The sequence below is a fragment of the Notechis scutatus genome, chromosome 3, assembly GCF_049901735.1.
Source record: "Notechis scutatus isolate UNSWTSFEM ecotype Mainland chromosome 3, rNotScu1.2, whole genome shotgun sequence".
Taxonomy (NCBI): Eukaryota; Metazoa; Chordata; class Lepidosauria; order Squamata; family Elapidae; genus Notechis; species Notechis scutatus.
Genome location: NC_142011.1, coordinates 208842184 through 208864718, shown reverse-complemented (window position 1 = coordinate 208864718; position 22535 = coordinate 208842184). Strand labels below are relative to the sequence as shown.

General features: G+C 45.5%; 1 protein-coding gene across 1 annotated transcript in view; it reads right to left on the bottom strand.

Annotated features, from left to right (window-relative positions):
- The window catches only part of ZC3H3 (zinc finger CCCH-type containing 3), a 233021-nt gene that overhangs the window by 5284 nt on the left and 205202 nt on the right, over positions 1–22535 (bottom strand). The window contains exons 10-11 of the mRNA XM_087962274.1: positions 15891–16060; positions 12271–12443 (exon numbers count right to left, since the gene is read on the bottom strand). Coding sequence (XP_087818400.1) covers positions 12271–12443; positions 15891–16060 — 343 coding nt within the window. The remainder of the gene's footprint in view (positions 1–12270; positions 12444–15890; positions 16061–22535) is intronic.

Genomic DNA, 22535 nt, shown 5'->3' with positions numbered 1-22535 from the left:
TGTTCATCAGTGTTGCTAAACTCCTGACTCATTGGAGTCTTAGCTGGCTTACAAAGCTCCATCTTATAATCTTTTAGTAATTTGCTTATCTTATCTTCCTGAGATATCTTAAAACCTTTCCGTGTTTTCTTTATATTCAAACCGAGATACTTCTTTATCTCCCCTAATTGCTTGATTTTTATTCTCCTTCCTAATGATGCTATTATTTTATTTGCTTCATCATTAGTTTCAGTTATCAATGCAATGTCATCTGTGAATAGTAATAATAATGATACTTTCCCATTTGTCTCCCTCTTAAACAGACATGGATCGGCTAAACCAGATTTAAATCCTATATTGTCTAGTTCCTTTACAATATACTGGTTCCATTCATAGCCTGATTGTTTAAGACCATAGAGACTTTTCTTTAACAACCAACAATCATTATTATCCTTATTTTCACTTTTAATACCAACAGGTTTTTTCATATAAATAATATGTTTTAATGGGCGTGCAAGTAAGCAGTTTCCACATCTAAATGGTTAACTATATAGTTTTTACTAGCTGCCCACACTAAAGCTGCCCTCAAGGTTGTTGCCTTAAGACTAGGTGCAAACACCTCATCATAGTCATTAGCATTCTGCCTAAAACCTTGGGCTACTAACCTTGCCTTATGGATTAAATTACCATCCTTATCTGTTTTTACCTTAAATATCCATTTGCAGCCAATGGATTTCTTTCCTACAGGTAATTTGGCATTTTCATACACCTTCATATCACTTAATGAATTCAGTTCCTTATTCATTGCTGCATACCATTTTTCTTTTTCCTTAGTAGAATACTTTTTAATTTCTTCTACAGAATTAGGAACTTGATTAATCTGGCACACTGTGTTAGCCTGGTACCTATCAGGCGGTCTAGATACACGTGTAGTTCTTCTGGGAATTACAGGGCTTACAGGAGGACTTTGTTGAACTACTACTTGTTCATCTTCCTCATCCTGTTCAGCTATTGAATCTGTTTCTTCCTTTATGGGCACTATTTCATCCTGTATTTGTCTCTTTACTTTATTTTTTAAAGTTACAGGGATAACTAATGGGATTTCTATAGGATTCAATAATTACATCTTTATTGGCATCCTGTTCTAATTTCTCCCATCCTTCATGTTCTAGAAATTGGGCACTAGCACTACATAACACTTTAGATGTGCCTTTCTCCCAAAATCTATATGCCCTATGGTTTGCCTGATAACCAACGAAGAAAAATCTTTTAGCTCTATGTTGCCCTTTTTTCTGAGTTGTGCAGGAATATGCACCCATGCTGGTGCACCAAATGTGTGCAGGTAACTTAGATCAGGTTTCCTGCCATGCCATCTGGTAAATGGTATTTCACCTGTTGTTGTATTAACAACGTTGTTCAATATGTTATTAGCACACATTGTAGCCTCCCCCACAAAGAATCAGGTAACCCAGAATCATTTAACATTGTTCTAACCATTGCCTGTAGTGTTTGGCCTCTTCTTTCAATAAAAGCGTTATGTTCTGGCCTGTATGGAGCAGACTTCTTATGCTCTATTCCAGCTATCTTAAGTCTGTTCTGGAATTCGTTATTAATAAATTCCGTGCCATTATCTGTCACCAGGGTTATTAGTTGTCGTTTAGACTTTCTTTCAGCAAACCTAAGCCAATTGAAAAATGTTGATATGTTTCAGTTTTGCTTTTCATTAAATAGCAAAACCATATCTAGAATAATGGTCCATAATGCTCAGTATATATCTAGCACCCCCATACTGGGTTTCTTTGGACCTATTATGTCTGCAAATACTACTTCTAAAGGTTCTTTTGTTTTGAAACCATTTAGCCTATTTGCAGGCAATACCTTGCTCTTATCTTCACAGCAAACATTACAACGCAAATATTTATCACAAGGTTTTAACCTTATTCCTTCAGATAACTCAACTGTACGTTTTAGCATTTTAAAATTTACATGCCCCAAACGCCTATGCAATAAATGGATACATTCTTCATGAGGCTTTATATTATTAAATACAGTCTGAGCCTCCCCTTTCTTACTATTATCTAATACATATAATGTTCCATTTAAAGCTGCAGTTACCCTTTTGTTATCTTTTTCAATTATGCAATTATTATCTTTAAAAGTAATTACATAACCTAATTTATCTAATACCCTTACTGAAAGCAAATTAAACTTTAGTTGCGGTACATACAACATTTTTATATCCTGGTTTATGTACGGACAACGTGCAAAACCTTGACCTTTCGCTTTCAGGTTCCAGCCATTGGCAAGTGATATATGTTGAGAACTTGTAGACATTTTTATAAATTTTGTCTTATCTCTTGTGATGCAGTGGGATGCGCCACTGTCAACCACCCATAGATTATTCTTCACATCAGAGTTGCTAAACGTGGCTAGTTCAAATGCTTTCTTTGGCTTTTTTACATTCTGGCTTTTTCTCTTTTGCAGAATCTTGCCAAATGTCCTCTGCCTCCACAATTAAAACACTTTTTAATTGTGTATGCGTTGAAGATAAATTCTCTTCTTCCAGGTGCTTTACTTTGCTTTGCTGGTTTCTTTCAAGCTTTGAAGATAATTTCTCTTCTTTCTTATCTTCTCTCAGCTCGTCACGCTCACGCCTTCTTCTGGCTTCTTCTAGTAGCCTGCCTGTAATCTCGGTTAATGAGAGGCTTTCTTTTGACAATACTTCCAACGAAGTCACATAGTCATCATAGCTTTGATCTAATGAAGATAATATTATGTAGACTTGTTGCAGTTCATTAAATATAAGCTCTTTTTCTTGCAAATCTTGAAAAATGCTCTTCATACAGTTTAAATGAACTAACATATCTCCATTCCTCTGAAGATGCGTTCGAAAAAGCTTCCGTGTAAGATTTATATGTGCTCCTACACTGTCCCGAACATAAATCTTCCTGAGGTTCTCCCAGCAGTTTGCAGCATTTTCTTCTCCACGAATATGGACAAGCTGCTGATCACATAGAGTCAGTCCTATGATGCATAAAGCCTGCTCATTCTTCAGTTTAAAGTCTTGTAACTTTTCTTTATCATCATCATTAGCAGGATCCCAGCTACTCACATCTGGTGGGTTTGCTATAATGTCCCACAAACCTTCTCTGCGTAGAAGTAAACTACATTTCATTGACCATGAAACATAGTTTGTTCCATCCAGCCTGGATATCATGGACAGTTGTGACAAATTTACTTGTGCCATTACTCTTCAGATATTTTGACTATTTTAAACTAATTAAAACAGTTTGTTTTTACAGTAATGTGCAACTCACACCAACTCTCTCTGCTATATCCTGGTTAGTTAGACTATGCTGCTGGGCCCATAACCAATGTTAGGGTTTTAGGAGATTAACCCCTAGCAGAGTATTGCAACAGTAGTCAAGCCAGGCAGCCAAAGGAGAGCGGAAGGGCCCCAGAGTATACACACACTGAACACAAACACTGTTTGTAGTTTAAATAGTTTTTAATCCAGTTAGAGTTTAAGCATTGTCATTCAGTCCATTAAGTCATTCACAGTATTTCCATCCAGTAAGACTCACTAGTATAGTCCAAGTTAAGAGTCTTTGCAATATCTTTATCAGCCGATAAAGATATCTTCTCCTCCTCCGGTTTCACTCTCCAGAGAAACAAACGCTGGATATTCAGCAAACAGTAGCAAACAATAACAGTTCAGTCACAGGCACTCACAGTCAGTAATCACAGTTAGTCGCAGCAGCACACAGTTACAGTTACAGCCAGTTACAGACAGACAGTAAGCTTTCCAGCTTCTAATGCTTCCTTATATTGTAACTTATAACCGCACCCTTAATCGGCTAATTGCCTGCTGCATTGTGCTTAAAGTGATAAGCACTTAAACCATGATATCTAAGTTTTATATATTTATTCACCCAAACCATATTTGGTATCAATGTTATACCTAACACACCTCTCTCCAAACCAACAGACTAAAAAACAAAACAAAAACTTGACCACGTTGCTGAGACTTTGATTTTTGTCTCTGGTTTATAGTTTGGCTTATAACTCTTTGAAAGTTTACACACAAACCTGTCACTAACTGCGATCAGTTGTCTTTTTTTTTTTTAAATGAAAAGTCAATAGTAAGTTTCTTTAAAATTTAATTGTTTTAAAGGCAACAAGAACAACCATCCAACAAGGCAGAGAGCTGATAACAGTTGAGACTACAGTAGTAGAGATCAGGGACAGAGGTCAAGTTTGCCTCTAGGTGGAAAGAAAAAAAGAAAGGAAAGGAAAGGAAAGGAAAGGGAGAAAGGGAAGGGTGGAAAGAAGGAAAAGAAAGAAAAAGAAAGAGAAAAGAAAGAGGAGAGCAGAGGAAAAGAAAAAAAAGGGAGGAAGGAAGAAAGGAAAGAAGTAAAAGAAAGAAGAAAGAAAAGAGAGAGAAAGGGAAGGAAGGAAAGGAAAGAGAGAGAAAAAGAAAGAAAGAAAAGGAAGGAAGGAAGGAAGGAAAAGAAAGAAAAAGAGAAAGAAGAAAAAAGAAAAGAAGGAAGGGATGAAGGAGAAAGAAAAAAGAAAGAGAAAGAAAAGGAAGGTACAAAGGAAAAGGAAGAAAGGAAGGAAAAAAGAGAAAGAAAGAAAAGGAACAAAGGAAAAGAGAGAAAGAAAGAGAAAGAGAGAGAGAAAAAGAAAGAAAGAAAGAAAGAAAGAAAGAAAGAAAGAAAGAAAGAAAGAAAGAAAGAAAGAAAGAAAGAAAGAAAGAAAGAAAGAAAAGAAAAAAGGTCTTCAAACTTGGCAGCTTTAGGACTTGTGGACTTCCAACTCCCAGAATTCCTAAGCTAACATGACTGGAGGAGGAATTCTGGGAGTTGAAGTCCACAGTCCTAAAGCTGCCAAGTTTGAAGACCTCTGAACTAACTAACTAACTAACTAACTAACTAACTAACTTCCTGCTGGTCCACTCCTCCTAAATGCAAAGAATGCCCTTGCACAGCATGCTAAAGGAAGATTTAGCCCGTTGGTGTTAAGTACACACGGAGAGGCCCAGGACAGAAGTGACACCTCCAAGGAGGAAGTAATTTAAGAAAACAATGGAATGTGCAGATATGCGCAGATTAACATTAGCAATGAGAGAGCAAGAAGAAAAAGAATATTTTAAGATATGGGATTTATTTTACCAATGGTTAGATAGCAAAGTAGGAAATTTAAGTATATTATAGCAGCAATGCCATGCTATAGCTAATTACCTTTAAACAAAACATAATATGAATAAAAATTAGTAAGAATTGAGATATGCTCTAAAAGAGAATATGGAACTGAAATTAAAGTCTAATGATCGTATAGTAATAATAAAATAGGATATGGAAAGTTAATGAATGCAATATGAAATTTAAGAGGAAAAGACTATAGAGACTGTGTACCAACCGACACACTTTATAATTGAAAGAAGGTTTTATTAGTTGTTTTACTAATAAACCTTCTTTCTAAAACCTTCTTTCAATTATACAGTGTGTCAGTTTTTTGTTATGTTTTGTGTTTTTGTTTGTTGTTAAAAATAAAAAAAAAAACTTTTTTTTTTAATAAAGAAAAGAAGTGACACCTTCACGTGTCTCTTCCATTCACCCTCACCCCCTTTCAACCAATACCAGAGTGCTAGAAAATATCCCAATTGCAAGGATTAATGACCTCGGAATCAATACGGGATCTTCAGAAAAAGAAAAAAAAAAAGAAAAAAAGAAAGAAAGAAGAGAGGCTAATCTGAATGAGTAATCATTTTGAAATGCAACCCCATCTATTTCATGGCAGGCCGGGGAAACGAGGGAAAATCCAGAACGCAAAATACTCGGTGCCGGCTGAGCGAGCAGCCTGAGAGCTCCCTTCCCGTTGATCAAGGAGGTGCAACAGATTAAAGTGGCATTTCAGGGCTCTCCCCCAAAATAAATAAATAAATAAATATATATCATCTCTCCTCTCTCTTTTCTCTTCTCTCTCCTCTTCTCTCCTCTCTCTCTTCTCTCTCTCTCCTCTCTCTTTCTCTCCTCTCTCCTCTCTCTTTCTCTCTCTCTCTCTCTCTCTCTCTCCTCTCCTCTCTCTTTCTCTCCTCTCCTCTCCTCTCCTCTCTCTCTCTCAAAAATGAGAATTAGCCACCCTGTAAAGCCTGAGTAAGGCCACACCTAGAATCCTGCATCCGCTTTTGGTCACCACACTATAAAAAAAGATGATGAGACTCTGGAAAGAGGGCAGAGAAGAGCAACCAGGATGATGAGGGGACTGGAGGCTAAAACATACAACGAACGATTACAGGAACTGGGCTTGGCTAGTCTGGTGAAGAGAAGGACCAGGGGAGACAGGAGAGCAGCCTTCCAATATTTGGGGGGCTGCCCCAGAGAGGAGGAGAGGGTCAAGCTATTTTCTAAAGCACCTGAAGGCCAGACAAGGAATAATAATGGATGGAAATGGATCAAGCAGAGATTCAACCTGGAAATAAGGAGAAATTTTCTGACAGGGAGAACAATCAACCAGTAGAACCTCTCGCCTTCAGAAGTTCTTGTGGGGGCTCCATCACTCTTTAAGAAGAGACTGGACAGCCGCTTGTCCATGATGGAATAAGTTTCTCTGCCTTGGGCAGGGGGTTGGACTTGATGATCTCTAAGGTCGCTTCTGGTCCTATGATACTATGAATGAATGAATGAATGAATGAATGAATGAAGGAAGGAAGGAAGGAAGGAAGGAAGGAAGGAAGGAAGGAAAGGAAGGAAGGAAGGAATGAGTAAGTGGATGAGAGAGAGTGAGTGAAGGTAGGAAGTAAGTAAGTGGAAGACTGAGTGAGTGAAGGAAGGAAGGAATGGAAGGAAGGAATGAGTAAGTGGATGAGTGAGAGAGTGAGTGAAGGTAGGAAGGAAGGAAAGTAAGTGGAAGACTGAGTGAGTGAAGGAAGGAAGGAATGGAAGGAATGAATGAATAAGTGGATGAGTGAGTGAAGGAAGGAAGGAAAGAATGAAGGAATAGAATGAAGGAATGAGTAAGTGGATGAGTGAATGAGTGAGTGAGTGAGTGAAGGAAGGAAGGAATGGAAGGAAGGAATGAGGAAGTGGATGAGTGAGTGAGTGAGTGAAGGAAGGAATGGAAGGAAGGAAGGAATAAGTGAGTGAGTGAGTGGAATGGAATGAAGAAAATTAAGTGGATGAGTGAGTGAGTGAACGAAAGAAGGAAGGAATGAATAAGTGAGTGAGCGAGTGAAGTGAAGGAAAGAAAGAATGAAGGAAACGCTCTGTCTCCCTTTTCCCACTTTGACAGGCAAAAGTCCGGCAGGAACCGGGCAAACACAAACGTATTTCTCTTTCCACCCCCCATGCTCCCTTTTTCTCTTCCATGTTCCTGCTAGATGGGTTCCCACCGTGCGATCAATCTTGCTGGCACCTAAAGGCTTGCTCACTTCTTTCTCCGACCTTCCGCCTTTCGGCTGCGGGGCCCATTTATCTTCCCGGAAGCAGGTCTATCATTTCTACTTAGTGACGGGCTCTGGTTTAAGAAGCCTCTTTTATTCCACCCCCCTCCCCCGGCCGCCATTATGATGATCGAAGGGCTTGGGAGCAAGACGGAGGGCGCCGGGCCACGACGGCGAGGCGGCTTGGAAGGAAAACCGGAGCCGCTTCTGCTGAGCTGGTGGGGCTGCTTTGCGACAGAGAGTTGTGCGCTTCCGACGACACGACACGTCTTTGAAACGAAAACCAACCAGCCTTCTTCCTGCGCTTTGGAGGAAGGAAGGCAGGAGAACTGACCCTAAGAGTTGTTCGTGGAGGTTCTCCGTCCTCCAGGCCATGGTGGTCCCAAAGGTGCTTTTTTTGTTTTTCCCAAGAGGCAGCTGGGCTTTCTCGGTTTTTCCTTGAAGACGTTTTGCTTCTCCTCCAAGAAGCTTCTTCAGCTCTGACTGAACAGCGGAGGATGGAAGGATGGATACTCCTTGCAGACAGAGCTGGTCATTTGCGTCCTTTTTGGAGAGTGGTTGAGGCCTCCTGGGGGTTTGTCTGTGTCCTCGGGGGTCACCTGAGTGGTAGAAATGGATTAGACTGCAACGCAGTCCTTTCTGCAGTTCCAAGGAGGCTCCACACACCCATTTGCACCACTCAGGTGACCCTGAGGACACAGACAAACCTCCAAGTGGCCTCAACGACTGTCTACAACTGCTTCCATTCCCCACCATCCGGTCAGAGCTGAAGGAGCTTCTTGGATAAGAAGCAAAACGTCTTCAAAGAAAAAACAACAACAGAAAAATCCAGTTGCCTCTTGAGAAAAAAAAAGCACCTTTGGGACAACCAGGATCTAGAGGACGGAGAATCTCCATAGACCTAAAGTTTGGCCAAGCTTTCCCATCGGCTCCTTCTGGCCCTGACGCAGGTGAGTTGCAGATCTATCCAAGACTGCTCCCACCACCATCAGACCTATAAGCTGCACCTATAGAGTACTAATACCACTTTGTAAAGCCTTAGTAAGGCCACACCTAGAGTCCTGCATCCAGTTTTGGTCACCACATTATAAAAAAGAGGTTGAGACTCTGGAAAAAGTGCAGAGAAGAGCAACCAGGATGATGAGGGAAAGGGAGGCTAAAACATACAATGAACGATTGCAGGAACTGGGCCTGGCTAGTCTAGGGAAGAGAAGGACCAGGGGAGACAGGAGAGCAGCCTTCCAATATTTGAGGGGCTGCCATACAGAGGAGGACCTAAAGGCCAGGCAAGGAATAATAATGGATGGAAACTGATCAAGGAGAGATTTAAATAAGGATAAACTTTCCGATAGTGAGAGCAGTCGACCGATGGAACAGAAGTTGCCTTCGGAAGTTGTGGGAGCTTCATCCCTGGAGGCTTCCAAGAAGAGACTGGACTCCCCTCAGTCAGACAATGGTGTAGGGTCTCCTGCTTGGGTGGGTGGGGGTTGGACTAGATGACCTCCAAGGTGCCTTCCAACTCTGATTATCTGTTATTATTTGTTATCTGTAGATCAGCAGAGCTGCAGCCTAGGGGTCTCGGGGTCCCCTCACAGAGGAGCCCAGGTGGCTCAAGAGGACACTCTTCCAGGTGAGACAGGTGAGCCCTAGGGCAGGGCAGGGAGACCAAGACCTGGTGGCCAAGTTCTCCCTGCTGAAACCCAAAAGGTAAACCACCCAAATAAAAAAAAACCCGGAAGCCTCTCTTGAATTTTCCAAAGCGAAAGCGATTTTGGGGTTGAGCATGCTCAGCGGAGCCCTTAAAAGAGAGAGAGAGAGAGAGGGAGAGAGAGGAAAAGTCTGGAGCCAGCATCTCCCATTAACGTTACGACCGTGAAATATGACAATAAAATGATTGCCGTATGGCGGCCGATGGTGCCGCCCGCCCATCAACCCCTCCCCAAGAGTTGCCAGGGGTTTATATCCTCGCTCCGAAAGAGCAGATAGCTGTAAAATGTTTACAGAGAGGGCCGTTGCTCCCCCCCTCCCTAAAACCCTCTTCACTCCCTTAAACAAGGCTGGGCGGGAGTCACTTGCAAAAGACGCCCCCTTCGCCGCCTCCCACAACGATCGATCGCTGGGAGAGGGAAGGAAGGAACCCCCTCCCCTCCAACATCTGCTCGCAGCTGTGATCTTCCTGAACAAATTAACTAAAATGGGTGCTTTCTAATTAAATTAGCACTCGATTGGAAGGGCCGGTGGGTGCATTCGGTGACAATTGGGGGGTGGAGGAGAGAGATATCAAACCATCAAGAAATTGTGTATGGAGAGGGAGAGAGGGGGAGGGGAAAGAGAGAGAAAGAGAAAAAAAAAGAGAGAGAGAGAGAGAGAGAGATCAGCTGTGGCTGGCACAAAAGCTGTTTAACTGCAAGGTGAGTTACCTGTGGAGGAGCCCAACAGGTTTGGCTTCTCTGCACCAGGAGAAATAGAATTGGAGCTCCCCCCACCCCAAAAAGGGGTCTGGTAGGGGGCCATATGGGAAAAGGAGGGCTAGATAGGACGTTCCACCTGTGTGGGATGGAAGCTGCCGTTAGAGATTTAATTTGCAGGTAAAGGTTGGACAGCCAACTTCCATGTGTGGTCCTTAGTTGGTCCGGCCACATGTGGGTGGAGATATTCAGTGGGCAGACATCTCATCGCCCTGCCAGGTAACATCATCAGGGCTAGGAGGGAGGGAGGTTTGCTCTCACAGTCCCTTCTGATGAGGTCGCCTCATTGGGTAACATGAAACATCTCCATCAAAATTACCAAGCTCAGAGAGCATCAAGGACATCCTTCTCCTTCCAAACTCCCTAGCATTGTTGAGGTTACTTAGTAGGGTAATGAAAGGTCTGCGAGAAACAGCCAAGCTGAGAGATCATCCAACACCTCACATTCCTCCTCCTCCTCCTCTTTTCCATAAACACCACTCCTTCTAGCACTGATGTTACTTAGTAGGGTAATGAAACGTCTACAACATCAAGTTCAGAGAACCCCAAAGGCCACCGAGCCTCCTCCTCTTCCCCTCCACAAGCTCCACTCCCTTCTAGCACTGATGATGTTATCTAGCTGGGTCATGAAATGTCTGCAAGAAAACCACCCAGTTCAGAGAGCACCAAGAACCCCACAGCCCCCCTCCTTCTCCTCCTCCTCCTCTCCACAAGCTCCACTCCCTTCTGGAACTGATGAAGTTACTTAGTAGGATCATGAAATGCCTGCAGGAAAGCAACCGAGCTCAGAGAACACCGATTCTCCTCCTCCTCCTCCTCCTCCTCTCCACAAACCCCACTCCCTTCTAGCCTTGATGATGTTTCCTAGTTGGGTAAGGAAACCTCTGCAAGAAAAGCAATCAGAGACCACAAAGGACCTTACAGGTACAAATATTTTCTTCTCAAGAAGAAACTGCCTGTGAGAAGTCAGGAAAGAAGGAAAGAAAGAAAGAAAAAAAGAAAGAAATTAAGAAATTAAGAAATTAAGAAAGAAAGAAAGAAAGAAAGAAAGAAAGAAAGAAAGAAAGAAAGAAAGAAAGAAAGAAAGAAAGAAAGAAAGAAAGAAAGAAAAAGAAAGAAAAAGAGAAAAAGAGAAGAAAAAGGAAGGAAGGAAGGAAGGAAGGAAGGAAGGAAGGGAAGGGAGGGAGGGAGAGAGAAAAAGAAAAGGAAGGAAGGAAGGAAGAAAGAAAGAGAGGAAGGAAGGAAGAAAGGGAAGAAAGAAAGAAAGAAAGAAAGAAAGAAAGAAAGAAAGAAAGAAAGAAAGAAAGAAAGGAAGGAAGGAAGGAAGGAAGGAAGGAAGGAAGGAAGAAAGAAAGAAAGGAGAGAGAAAGAAAAAAGAAAGAGAAAGAAAGAAAGAGAAGGAAGGAAGGAAAAAAGGAAGGAAGGAAGAAAGAAAAAGAAAGAAGGGAGAAAGAAAAAAGAAAGGGAAGGAAGGAAGGAATAAAGAAAGAAAAGAAAAGAAAAGAAAAGAAAAGAAAAGGAAAGAAAGAAAGAAAGAAAGAAAGAAAGAAAGAAAGAAAGAAAGAAAGAAAGAAAGAAAGAAAGAGAACAAAAGCCATTTTTCATAAGAAAGCCCACCTTACTTGGTGCCTGGGGTAGAACTTACCTGCAGCCACTGGCAACAAACCAGGTTTCTTTCTTTCTCTTCTACATTTAGAGACCACCATTAATTCCCCCCAGGAGTCAAAGGGGGACTTACTCTACACTTCCTTGGCCTAAATGGGGTGCAGGAGCCCGGGGTGAAATCATGGAACAGAGACTGGCTTGGAGATGTCCAAAGGAGAGAGATGACCAAGGACAAGAGGGGAGGAGCAGGGAGAAAAGGGGGAAATTTCTCCTCTGATTTATTCCCTTCATTTCTCAGCTTTCCTTCTGGTCCACTCTAGTTTCTACTCTTCTACACCAGGTGTCCAGCCTTTCAGGCCCCTTTAAGATCTGCGGACTTCAACTCCCAGAATTCCCTAGCCAGCTTTGCTTGTAGGGCTTGTTATTCTTTTTTTTTTTTTGTAAATCGAATTTTGTTTTCCAGCCAAGGACAGTCATGTTTTAAACGGATAAATTGGTAAACTTTGGCAGGCAGGGGCAGGATTTGGGATGCCGTAAAGCAGGCGCCTCCAAACTTGGCCGCTTTAAGGTGGGTGGACTTCAACTCCCAGAATCCCCCAGTCAGGTCGATCCTGGGAGTTGGAAGTTCACAGGTCTTCAAGTTGTCAAAGTTGTTCTATCTATGCAATGAATCCAGAAGTGGTGAGTGCTCCAATGTTGGCTTGGGGCTTGGACTAGAGGACCTCTGAGGTCCCTCCCAGCTCTATTCTGAATTTAAAGGTTGCTGCTTTGTACCTGCTTCTTCCCCAGTTCTCTCTGACTTGGGGCCCTCCTCCTGGGGGGAGGCGGGGGGCGACTGGAGAGAGATGAAGGACGGCTGCTTGGTCAGTTGGCTGTTTTGAGAGAGGATTCTCGGCTGCCAGAAGGCTCCTCCGGTGGCTCCTCCCTCCTCTTCCTCCTCTTTTCGCCTGCAAGAGAAGAAAGAAAGAGATTGGCCAGTCGCTTGTCTGGAATGGTATAGGTTCTCCTGCTCGAGCAGGGGGCTGGACTAGACGACCTCTGATGTCCCTTCCAACTCTTATTCTATGATTCTGTAAATGTCTCCTGCTTGAGCAGGGGGTTGGACTAGATGACCTACAAGGTCCCTTCCAACTGTGTTAATCTGATAGGTAGGTAGGTAGGTACCCTGTTTCTCCAACAATACGGCCTCCCCCAAGAGGAAGTCCCAGCATGTTTTATAGGCATGAAATGAAATTAAGCCCCTCCCCCCCCATTAAGGCCTATATTAAAACATGCGAAATGGGGGGGGGGGGAAATGGCGGGCGGGCTTGCTGTTAGGAAGCACTTTTGTTGCACACCTGGATATGGTGCTGCCTGCGTTGACCCCGATACGAAATGCCCCACCAACGCTGAGGTCAACATCCAAGCTGTCGCTGCCCGCCTGCCCTAAGATGCAAGGGGGGAATTAAGTCACCCCAAAAAGACGGCCTAGCCATATTTTGGGGCTCAAAAAAAAATAAGACCCGGCCTTATTATATGAGAAACATGTTAGGTAGGTAGGTAGGTAGGTAGGTAGGTAGGTAGGTAGGTAGGAAGGAAGGAAGGAAGGAAGGAAGGAAGGAAGGAAGGAAGGAAGGAAGTTGTGGGAGCTTCATCACTTCCTTCCTTCCTTTCAAGAAAAGATTGGACTGCCATCTGTCAGAAATGGTGTAGGGTCTCCTGCTGGGGGGGTTGGACTAGATGACCTACAAGGTCCCTTCCAACTGTGTTAATCTGATAGACAGATAGATATGAAGGAAGGAAGGAAGGAAGGAAGGAAGGAAGGAAGGAAGGAAGAAAGAAAAGAAAGAAAGAAAGAAAGAAAGAAAGAAAGAAAGAAAGAAAGAAAGAAAGAAAGAAAGAAAGAAAGAAAGAAAGAAAGAAAGAAAGAAAGTAAGTAAGTAAGTAAGTAAGTAAGTAAGTAAGTTGTGGGAGCTTCATCACTGAAGGCTTTCAAGAAGAGACTGGACTGCCAGAAATGGGGCAGGGACTCCTGTGTGGGCGGGAGGGTTGGACTAGATGACCTCCAAGGTACCTTCCAACTCTTGTCATTCGGGGACTCGTAGCTCAAGAGGCTGATGAGTTAGCTCTGGCTCCAGCCGACTGCTGCCCTCTCCCTCCCCTCCTCCGGCCTCAGCCCTTCCCTTTCGGCCACCTGGCCTCCCTTTCAGCCACCCCCCCAAGAGGTCAGGTGGGGGAGAGGAGGGGAGGCTCAACACTTAATGTGACGCAGCTTCATCATCATGTTTGACGTCCGGACTTGGCAGCCCCCGCTAATCAAGATGGAGGAGGGAAGGGTGCTATTTAAGAGCCCTTCTCACCTAACCCTCCCTGGAACGCAGGCGGCGGCGTGTGTGTGTGTGTGTGTGTGTGTGTGTGTGTGTGTGTCTTTGGGCCAGCTCCTCGTCTTCCCTCTTTCCCTGATGGATTCCTGCCTGCCTCCCCTCCCCAGCCCCTGCCCCCCCAAGGCACATTCTTACCTAAATAAGAGCAAGGGGGTATTTTCTGCCTCATTTGACACGGAGGGGTTTACGTCGTCGCCCTGAATTAACTCAGCCAGGTGTGTGTGTGTGTGTGTGTGTGTGTGTGTGTGTGTGTGTATTTGCGTGGCATCGCCTGGGCACTGCCATACAAGGAGGGTTGGGGGGGTCTTTGGAGCTTTCCCTGGGACCGATATAGAGGCAGAAGGAAGAGAGAGGGAGGGGTGGAGGGTTTGGGGAGGGGGTTGCAGGAGGCCCAAGCTCCTTTCCAGGTGGGTACAATGGGGTTATCCCCCTAACCATGGGGAGATCTGGGGCTGAGCTCTTTAAGCCAGGATTTTGCCACCTCCACCACTTTAAGATGGCTGGACTTCAACTCCCAGAATTCCCCAGCCAGCAAAAGGTGGCTGGGGAATTCTGGGAGTTGAAGTCTGCCAGACTTAAAATGTCGGAGGTTGAAATACAGGCGTGGGTAGGCCTAGACCAAGGAGTCTGCAACCTGGCAGCTTTAAACTTGTGGACTTCAACTCCCAGAATCCCTGAGCTAACATGACTGGAGGAGAGATTCTGGGAGTTGAAGTCCACCCGTCTTAAAATGGCGGAGGTTGAAATACAGGCGCGGGTAGGCCTAGACCAAGGAGTCTGCAAACCTGGCAGCTTTAAGATTGTAGGACTTCAACTCCCAGAATCCCTGAGCTAACATGACTGGAGGAGGGGTTCTGGGAGTTGAAGTCCACCCGCCTTAAAATGGCGGAGGTTGAAATACAGGCGCGGGTAGGCCTAGACCAAGGAGTCTGCAACCTGGCAGCTTTAAGACTTGTGGATTTTCAACTCCCAGAATCCCTGAGCTAACATGACTGGAGGAGGGATTCTGGGAGTTGAAGTCCACCCGTCTTAAAATGGCGGAGGTTGAAATACAGGCGCGGGTAGGCCTAGACCCGTCAGGGCGAACCTATGGCACGTGTGTCACAGAGCCATTTGTGCAGGCACACGAGCCCCAGCCAAACTTACCTGCACTGCCTCCCAGCTGATTTTGGGCCCGTTTGAGGCCCTTTCCATACTCCCAGAGGCTTGAGGGAAGCCTCTGTAGCCTTGGGAAGCTGAAAAACAGGCCTACTGGAAATACCGGAAGTGCCCATTTTCAGCCTCTGCAGCCTTTGGAGGTCGAAAAGTGGGCCCGGTTTGTCATTTCCGGTATGGGAGCCCAAAAATCAATCTATCTATCTATCTATCTATCTATCTATCTATCTATCTATCTATCTATCTATCTATCATCTATCTATCTATCTATCTATCTATCTATCTATCTATCTATCTATCTATCTATCTATCTATCTATCTATCTATCCATCCATCCATCCATCCATCCATCCATCCTATCTTTCTCTCTGTCTCTCTATTCTATCTGTCTCTTTATCTATTCCAGAATTCGGAAGACCCTTGCTCTATTCTGTCTGTCTCTCTATTCTATTCTATTCTATTCTATTCTATTCTATTCTATTCTATTCTATTCTATCCATCTTTCTATCTATTCTACCTCTCTTTCTCTATCTATCCATCTTTCTATCTATTCTACCTCTCTCTATCTATCTATCTATCTATCTATCTATCTATCTATCTATCTATCTATCTATCTATCTCTATCTATCTATCTATCTCTCTCTCTCTCTCTCTCTCTCTCTCTCTCTCTCTCTATCTCTCTCTATCTATTCCAGAATTCCTCCTCCAGTCATGTTAGCTCAGGAATTCTGGGAGTTGGAAGCCCACCAGCCTTAAACGTGCCACGTTTGAAGACCCTTGACCAAGAAGAGTAGCAGCGAGGCCAGCCTGGCCACGGGAAAGAAACCGATTTTTTTTCTGACAGTCCCCAGGCTTCTCCCAGAGGAGCCTCATTACCTCCAATTCCGCTTGGCATAGTTTCCCTGCTCAGGTGGGCAGGAGTCTCTGGTGCTGGCTTGCTTGGCCAGGTGCTTCTTCTGGGGATGCTGGAGTTTGCACTGGGAGCCCTTGGGGCAGACGCCGTGCTTGGAGAAGTCCGGGCACACCAGCGTGTGCTTCTTCTTGCACTGAAAAGGAAGACAACAAGAGCCACCATGAACCCACAACCTAGGAGGGCATTCTGGAACGTCTCCAGAGAAGGAACTCAAGCGTTCAGGGAGCTGCTCAAATAGCTGAGGTGGCTTCCTGCCAGCTTGGAGGAGCTGAGAAGCTAAACGGGGACAACAACGTCCAGCATCAACGCGTTACGGCCAACTAACATTACCAAATAACCTTTTATGGGCTACAAAAAAAACAACACAATTAACACGGCTGGTTCCAAGTCTTGAATTGCATGTTCAACCAGGAAATGCAAGACACATAACTGCTAGAGCGTGTGTGTGTGTGTGTGTGTGTGTGTGTGTGTGTGTGTGTGTGTGTAAGTTTGATGCTTCGCTGTGAGCCCAATTCGAGCTGAACCCCCATGTCGAAAAGGCCAAGGCAACTTTTACAGTTGAACGTGGTGGTAAAGGTCACAAGTAGTTTTCACCTTATAAACATTCGTTTTAGTGGACCGTTTGAAGTTCCAACGGCACCGGAAAAAAAAAGTGACTTATGATCGTTTTCACACTTGCGACCATTGCACCGTCCCCCATGGTCACGTGATCTAAATTTGGATAGCACTAGCACGTAGACTTATATACCACTTCGGAATGCTTTACAGCCCGCTCTGTGCAGTTTACCGAGTCGGCCTCTGGCCCCCAACAATCTGGGTCCTCATTTTATTGACCTTGAAAGGCTGGGTCGACCTTGAGCCAGTCAGGATCGAACTGCTGGCAGTGGGCAGAATTAGCCTGCAATACTGTATTCGAAGCACTGCGCCGCCATGGCTCCTGCTTGGCAAACTGGCATGTACTTATGGCGGTTGCTATGTCCCTGGGGGAGGTCAGGCGGTCCCCTTTTGCGACCATCTGACAAGCCAAGTGCATGGAGAAGCCAGATTCACTCAACAACTGCAGTGATTCACTCAACGACAGCAGACAGAAAGGTCGGAAAAGAGGGGAAGAGTCACTGAACAGCTGTCTCGCTTAGCCACAGAAATTTTGGGTTCAACTGTGGTCGCCAAGTGAGGACTACCTGTATTCTCCCACTGACTCAATTGGAAAAATAACGAGAGTGAAACCAATCCATTTTCCTATCAGGATTAAACCAGGATCAATCTCCACGCTAGAAAAACAGGGCACCAGAAAAACAGTCTTATAAGGCAGGGTCTCCAACCTTGGCTACTTTAAGCCTGGAAGACTTCAACGTCCACCAGGCTTAAAGTGGCCAAAGTTGGAGACCCCTGTTATAAGGCAGTCACCCCCGTCACCTGTTGATATTTCGAAGGGAAAACCATGAACACAAGTGCATCAAACACTCCCGGAAGGAAATGTACCTATGAAACTAGTGAAAACAAGGGATTGGCACCTAGCAGGCCTGGCTGACTAGGAGTTATGGGAAATGTAGTCCAACTTCTTCAGAGGGCAGAGCTGCAGAAGGTTGAAGTTAGCTGGCTGGGGTATGCTGGTCTGAGAGGTCTGAAAAGTTGCCAAGGTTGGACACCCCTGAACTAGCGCATTTCCCCTGAAAATAAGACCTGGTCTTGCCGGTATATTAATGTTTGCGCCAAAAGATCCACTTATTTTCTAGTTAGGGCTTATTTTCAGGGAAACACGGTATATAAACTCTGGCTCAGGAACTGCAGAGACTGTATATAGACACTATGATGGCATTCCTTCTGAGTTTGTTTGTTTGCTGGACTGCCAGGAGAGGCTGGGAGGGAAGCTACAGAATTAAGCCCAGGCCCAATCATGTCCAGGGGTAGGATTGGGGGCCCTTCATTTCAGGAGAAGTGACCACTCATGATCAAAGTTGGCTGCATCAACAGAGGGCTAGAATCAACATCAGATGAAGTGTTAAATACCGCTTTATAAGGCCTTGGTAAGGCCAGATTTGGAATACTGCGTGCAGTTTTGGTGGCCACGATGTAAAAAAAGATGTTGATACTTTAGAACAGGGGGGTCCCCAAACTTGGCAGCATACCTGGCTGAGGAATTCTGGAAATTCAAGTCCACAAGTCTTAAAGTTGCCAAGTTTGGAGACTTCTACTCTAGAAAGAGGGCAGAGAAGAGCAACAGAGGTGATATGGGGAACTGGAGGCTAAAACATACGAAGAATAGTTGCTGGAATTGGCTATGTCTAGTTTGATGAAAAGAAAGACCAGAGGTGACATGATAGCAGTGTTCCAATATCTCAGGGGCTGCCCCAAAGAAGAGGGAGTCAAGCTATTTTCCAAAGCCCCTGAAGGCAGCACAGATGGTAACTCAATAGTCGTAACTGTGAGAGGGATATCTTGGAATCCTAATGGACAATCGCTTAAATATGAGCCAGCCGTGTGCGGCAGCAGCCCAAAAGGCCAATGCAATCCTAGGCTACATAAACAGAGGAATAGAATCAAGATCACGTGAAATGTTAATACCATTTTATGTGGCCTTAGTAAGGCCACACCTAGAGTCCTGCATCCAGTTTTGGTCACTACACTATAAAAAAGATATTTGAGACTCTGGAAAGAGTGCAGAGAAGAGCAATCAGGATGATGAGGGAACGGGAGGCTAAAAGATACGACGGACGGTTGCAGGAACTGGGCCTGGCTAGTCTAGGGAAGAGAAGGACCCGGGGAGACAGGAGAGCAGCCTTCCAATATTTGAGGGGCCGTCACAAAAAAGAGGGGGACAATTTATTCTCCAAAGCAAGACAAAAAGCAATAGATGGAAACTTATCCTGGAGAGATCCAACCTAGAAAAAGAATGACTATTGGGAATTCCCCATCCTCCAGGTCACAGTTGTCCCAAAGGCGCTTTTTTTTTTTTTATTTCAAGAGGCAACTGGACTTTCTGGTTTTTTTTTTTGAAGACTTTTCGCTTCTCATCCACAACTACAGATAACAGATAATCAGAGTGGGAAGGGACCTTGTAGGTCATCTAGTCCAACCCCCTGCCCAAGCGGGAGACCCTACATCATTCCTGACGAATGGCAGTCCAGTCTCTACTTGGAAGCCTCCAGGGATGAAGCTCAACTGAAGAAATTTCAAGGGATGAGAAGCGAAACGAAGAAAAGAAAAACCCGGAAATCTAGTTGTCTTTTTTTTTTTGGGGGGTGGGGGGGAGAAGCACTTTTGGGACAACTTAAAAATAAGGAGAAATTTCCTGGCGTGGAGAAGAATTGATTATTAGTGGCACGGCTTGCCTTCAGAAGTTTTGGAGGTTTTCAAGAGGCCGGATCGCCGTTGGACTGGAATGGCACAGGGGTTGCTCCTGCGTGAGGAGAGGGGCTGGGCTAGAAGATCTCTAGGGTCCCTCCCGACCGTCATGCTCTTTGCGAGAGGACCAGAGGGAAATGGGATGTCCTAAACCCCCGCCACGCTTAGCAGCTGAAAACGTGACCAAATATGGGCACACACAAAAAAAGGGAGACCGGACGATGGATCAGAGTAACATGGGAAGACCGTTACCTCGAAATGCGCGGGGGGCTAAATTTACACCTATGTGGTCTGCTTACAAACCCGAACCTTTGAAGCGCCTGGCTTATCCCTCAGGAGTTCTGGCTGGTTGGCGAGGAAGGGCGTCCTGGGAGGCTTACGGAGCTAATCCATCCGGCACAACGCCCGCCGACGGAGGCTTGAGACACACACACACACAACGGCTGGGCAGAGCCCAAGCCCCCCCACATTCTGGCCCGCTTGGCCTAACCCTTTTGGTCTGAGCCACCTGAGACAGGTGGAGCGGCCCACGGAGGACGGGAGAGGCTCCGACGGATGTTTAAAAGCCCATTTTGGGGGACGTGACTCTTACGCGAGCGGCTGCCTAAGTTGAGTGGGAGGAAGCAGCCCACCTCTTCGCGGCGAGACGACAATTCGATCCCCCTGACGTCAAGGGACAGGCTGCTCCGGGGAGACGGGAGCGGCAGAGAAAGCGTGTCTGGAGAGGCTGTCCATGCCAGGCAAGCTAAAAATACAGGTGCCCCCTCGCCTCCCTGGCTGGGTGCCCCCCCCACCTCCCTCCTTGTTGGAAATTGAAGATGCTGCCTTTGGTCCCCCGGTGACGAGGGCTTTTCCTCCCCTTGAACCTGTTCAGATCTTTGGCCTGGGGAGGATCAGGAATCCTGGCACTCTGACACAGGAAAATATGTAACCCTGCCCGGGGAACAAGGGAACGAGGATCTGTTGACCGGCTTCTCCGCTGTACCCAAAGGAAAAGCGACCGAGTGCCCGGCCTATTCTGGGAGTTGTGGCCTCTGCCCGCAGGGTTCCGATGACGCCATCGCTTGGCTTACAGGAGAACAAGAAGAAGAAGGGGGCCTCCGGAGGTCTTCTAGTCCAGCCCTCGCTCAAGCAGGAGAGCCCCCCCCCACCACGGCAGAGTTTTCCAACCTTGGGAACTGTTAAAACTTGAGGCTGGCTGAGGGAATTCTGGGAGTTGAAGCCCATAAGTCTCGGAAGTCCCCAAGGTTGGACACTTCTGTCCTATGCCAATCTGGACGGAGGGCTGTCCAACCTCTTTCCAATCAAAACTTTCAAGGGTGGTTCTCTCACAGTCACTGGGAGGGGGATCTTGGAGTCTTAGTGGACAACCAGCTAAATAGGAGCCAGCAGTGTGCAGCGGTCCAGATGCCTCTTGGAAAAAAAAAGAAGGACCACCTTTGGGACAACCATTGACCTGGAGGATGGAGAATCTCCACTGATGGAGCAGCCACAACTTCCGGAGTCAAGGAGTTCCCCTGGTTAATTGTCCCCACCGTGACAAAGTTTCTCCTTAGTTCCAGGTTGCTTCTCCCCCTTGGTTAGTTTCCATCCATGGCTTCTTCTCCTGCCTTCAGGGGCTCTGGAGGATAGCTTGACCCTCCACTTCCCCTGTGGAAGCCCCTCAAAATATTGGAAGGCTGTTATCACGTCACCCTCTACCTGACAACAGTCCTTGGTTTGCCTCCAGTCCCTAGTTTGCCTCTTCCAGGACATTGTAAGATGTCAATCAGGCCTGGGTGGTGGTGAAGGAGGAGGGGGGGAGAGAGAGACACTCTGATCCCAGCCAGAAGAAACGCTGCCCTGCCACGCCTAACCAGAGATGCAAAAAAACTGCATGCCGGGTAGAATGACGCGCCAACGCGAAGCATCCACCGGACTCTTGGGCAGTGGCCAACAAAACACAGAAATTCGATTACTGTGCGCTCCCAGCATATCAGATGAGGAAGAGGAGGAGGAGGAAGGAGGAGGAGGAGGAGGAGGAGGAGGAGGAGGAGGAGGAGGAGGAGGAGGAGGCTGCTTCGAGGTGTAAGGGGGCCATCTCATTCTTGGAGATATTTGATCTGGTTCACCTGTCGGGGGAAGCTAATTTTACCCCTCCGGCCAGATCCTGGATGGCTGCACTATAAAAAGGAAGAGCGAACATCTCGAAGGAGCACAAGAAAATCCAGCAGGAAGTTCAGGATAGAGAAGGGGGGGGGGAGGGCAGAATGAGGGGGAGGGTTTTGTTTCCCCCCCCCCAATGCTGTGTCTTTTTTTTTTAATTGTTTTTATTGCAGTTGTCAAAAATACAAATCTCAATTAGCGTCTTAACAACGTTTGGGCACCGAAAAATACATCCATCCCATATGCCAGAGGTGGGTATTCAGCAGGTTCTGACCAGTTCTGGAGAAACGGCCGTGGAAATTTTGAATAGTTCGGAGAACCGGAAAATCCCACCTCTGACTGGAGATTTTACAGTATCCTTCCGCTGCCACCCCCACAGAACCAGTAGTAAAAATTTGTTGAATCCCACCACTGCCATAGGCATATATTTATAATCATGTTGATAATCGACTAAGGTCTCCTGCCTTATTGACCGTAGTCCTTCTCCCTAATCTTTATATCTGTTTTTTAACCACTCATACCATTTATCCCATACGGCGTAATATTTAGCGTCTTCCTCGTCTTTCATTTCCAATGTCAGCTTATCCATTTCGGCACATTCCAGTACTTTCTGTATGACTGAATCTTCTGAGGAGATATTGGCTCCTTCCCATAATTATGCGAAAGCAATTCCGGGCTGCCGTCAAAATATGTAGTAGAATATACTTAATCTTGTTTTACTTATATTGGCCTGTAATCATTCCCAGTAAAAAGATTGAGTTGAGTTCAATTTGGTGTTTGGTAACTTCTGGTAGCCAGTTTTTTTTCCAATTTTAACCGAATATTTCCTGGTCCCAGGGCATAGCCACTACGTAGGATAGGAGGTACCATGTTGTGTCTTAGAGAAAAGCCGAGCGACAGGGTTGGAAGGGACCTTGGAGGTCTTCTAGTCCAGCCCCTGCTCAAGAAGGAAACCCTAAAACATTCTGGACAAATAGCTGTCCCATCTCTTCTTGAAAACTTCCAGGGATGTAGCAGCCATAACATCTGAAGGCCAGGTCTTAAAGCAATAAGGGAGGGGGCTCCCCAAACTTTTGGGTTTTCGGGCCCTGCCAAGGTTCAGAGGGATTCCCTGGGAG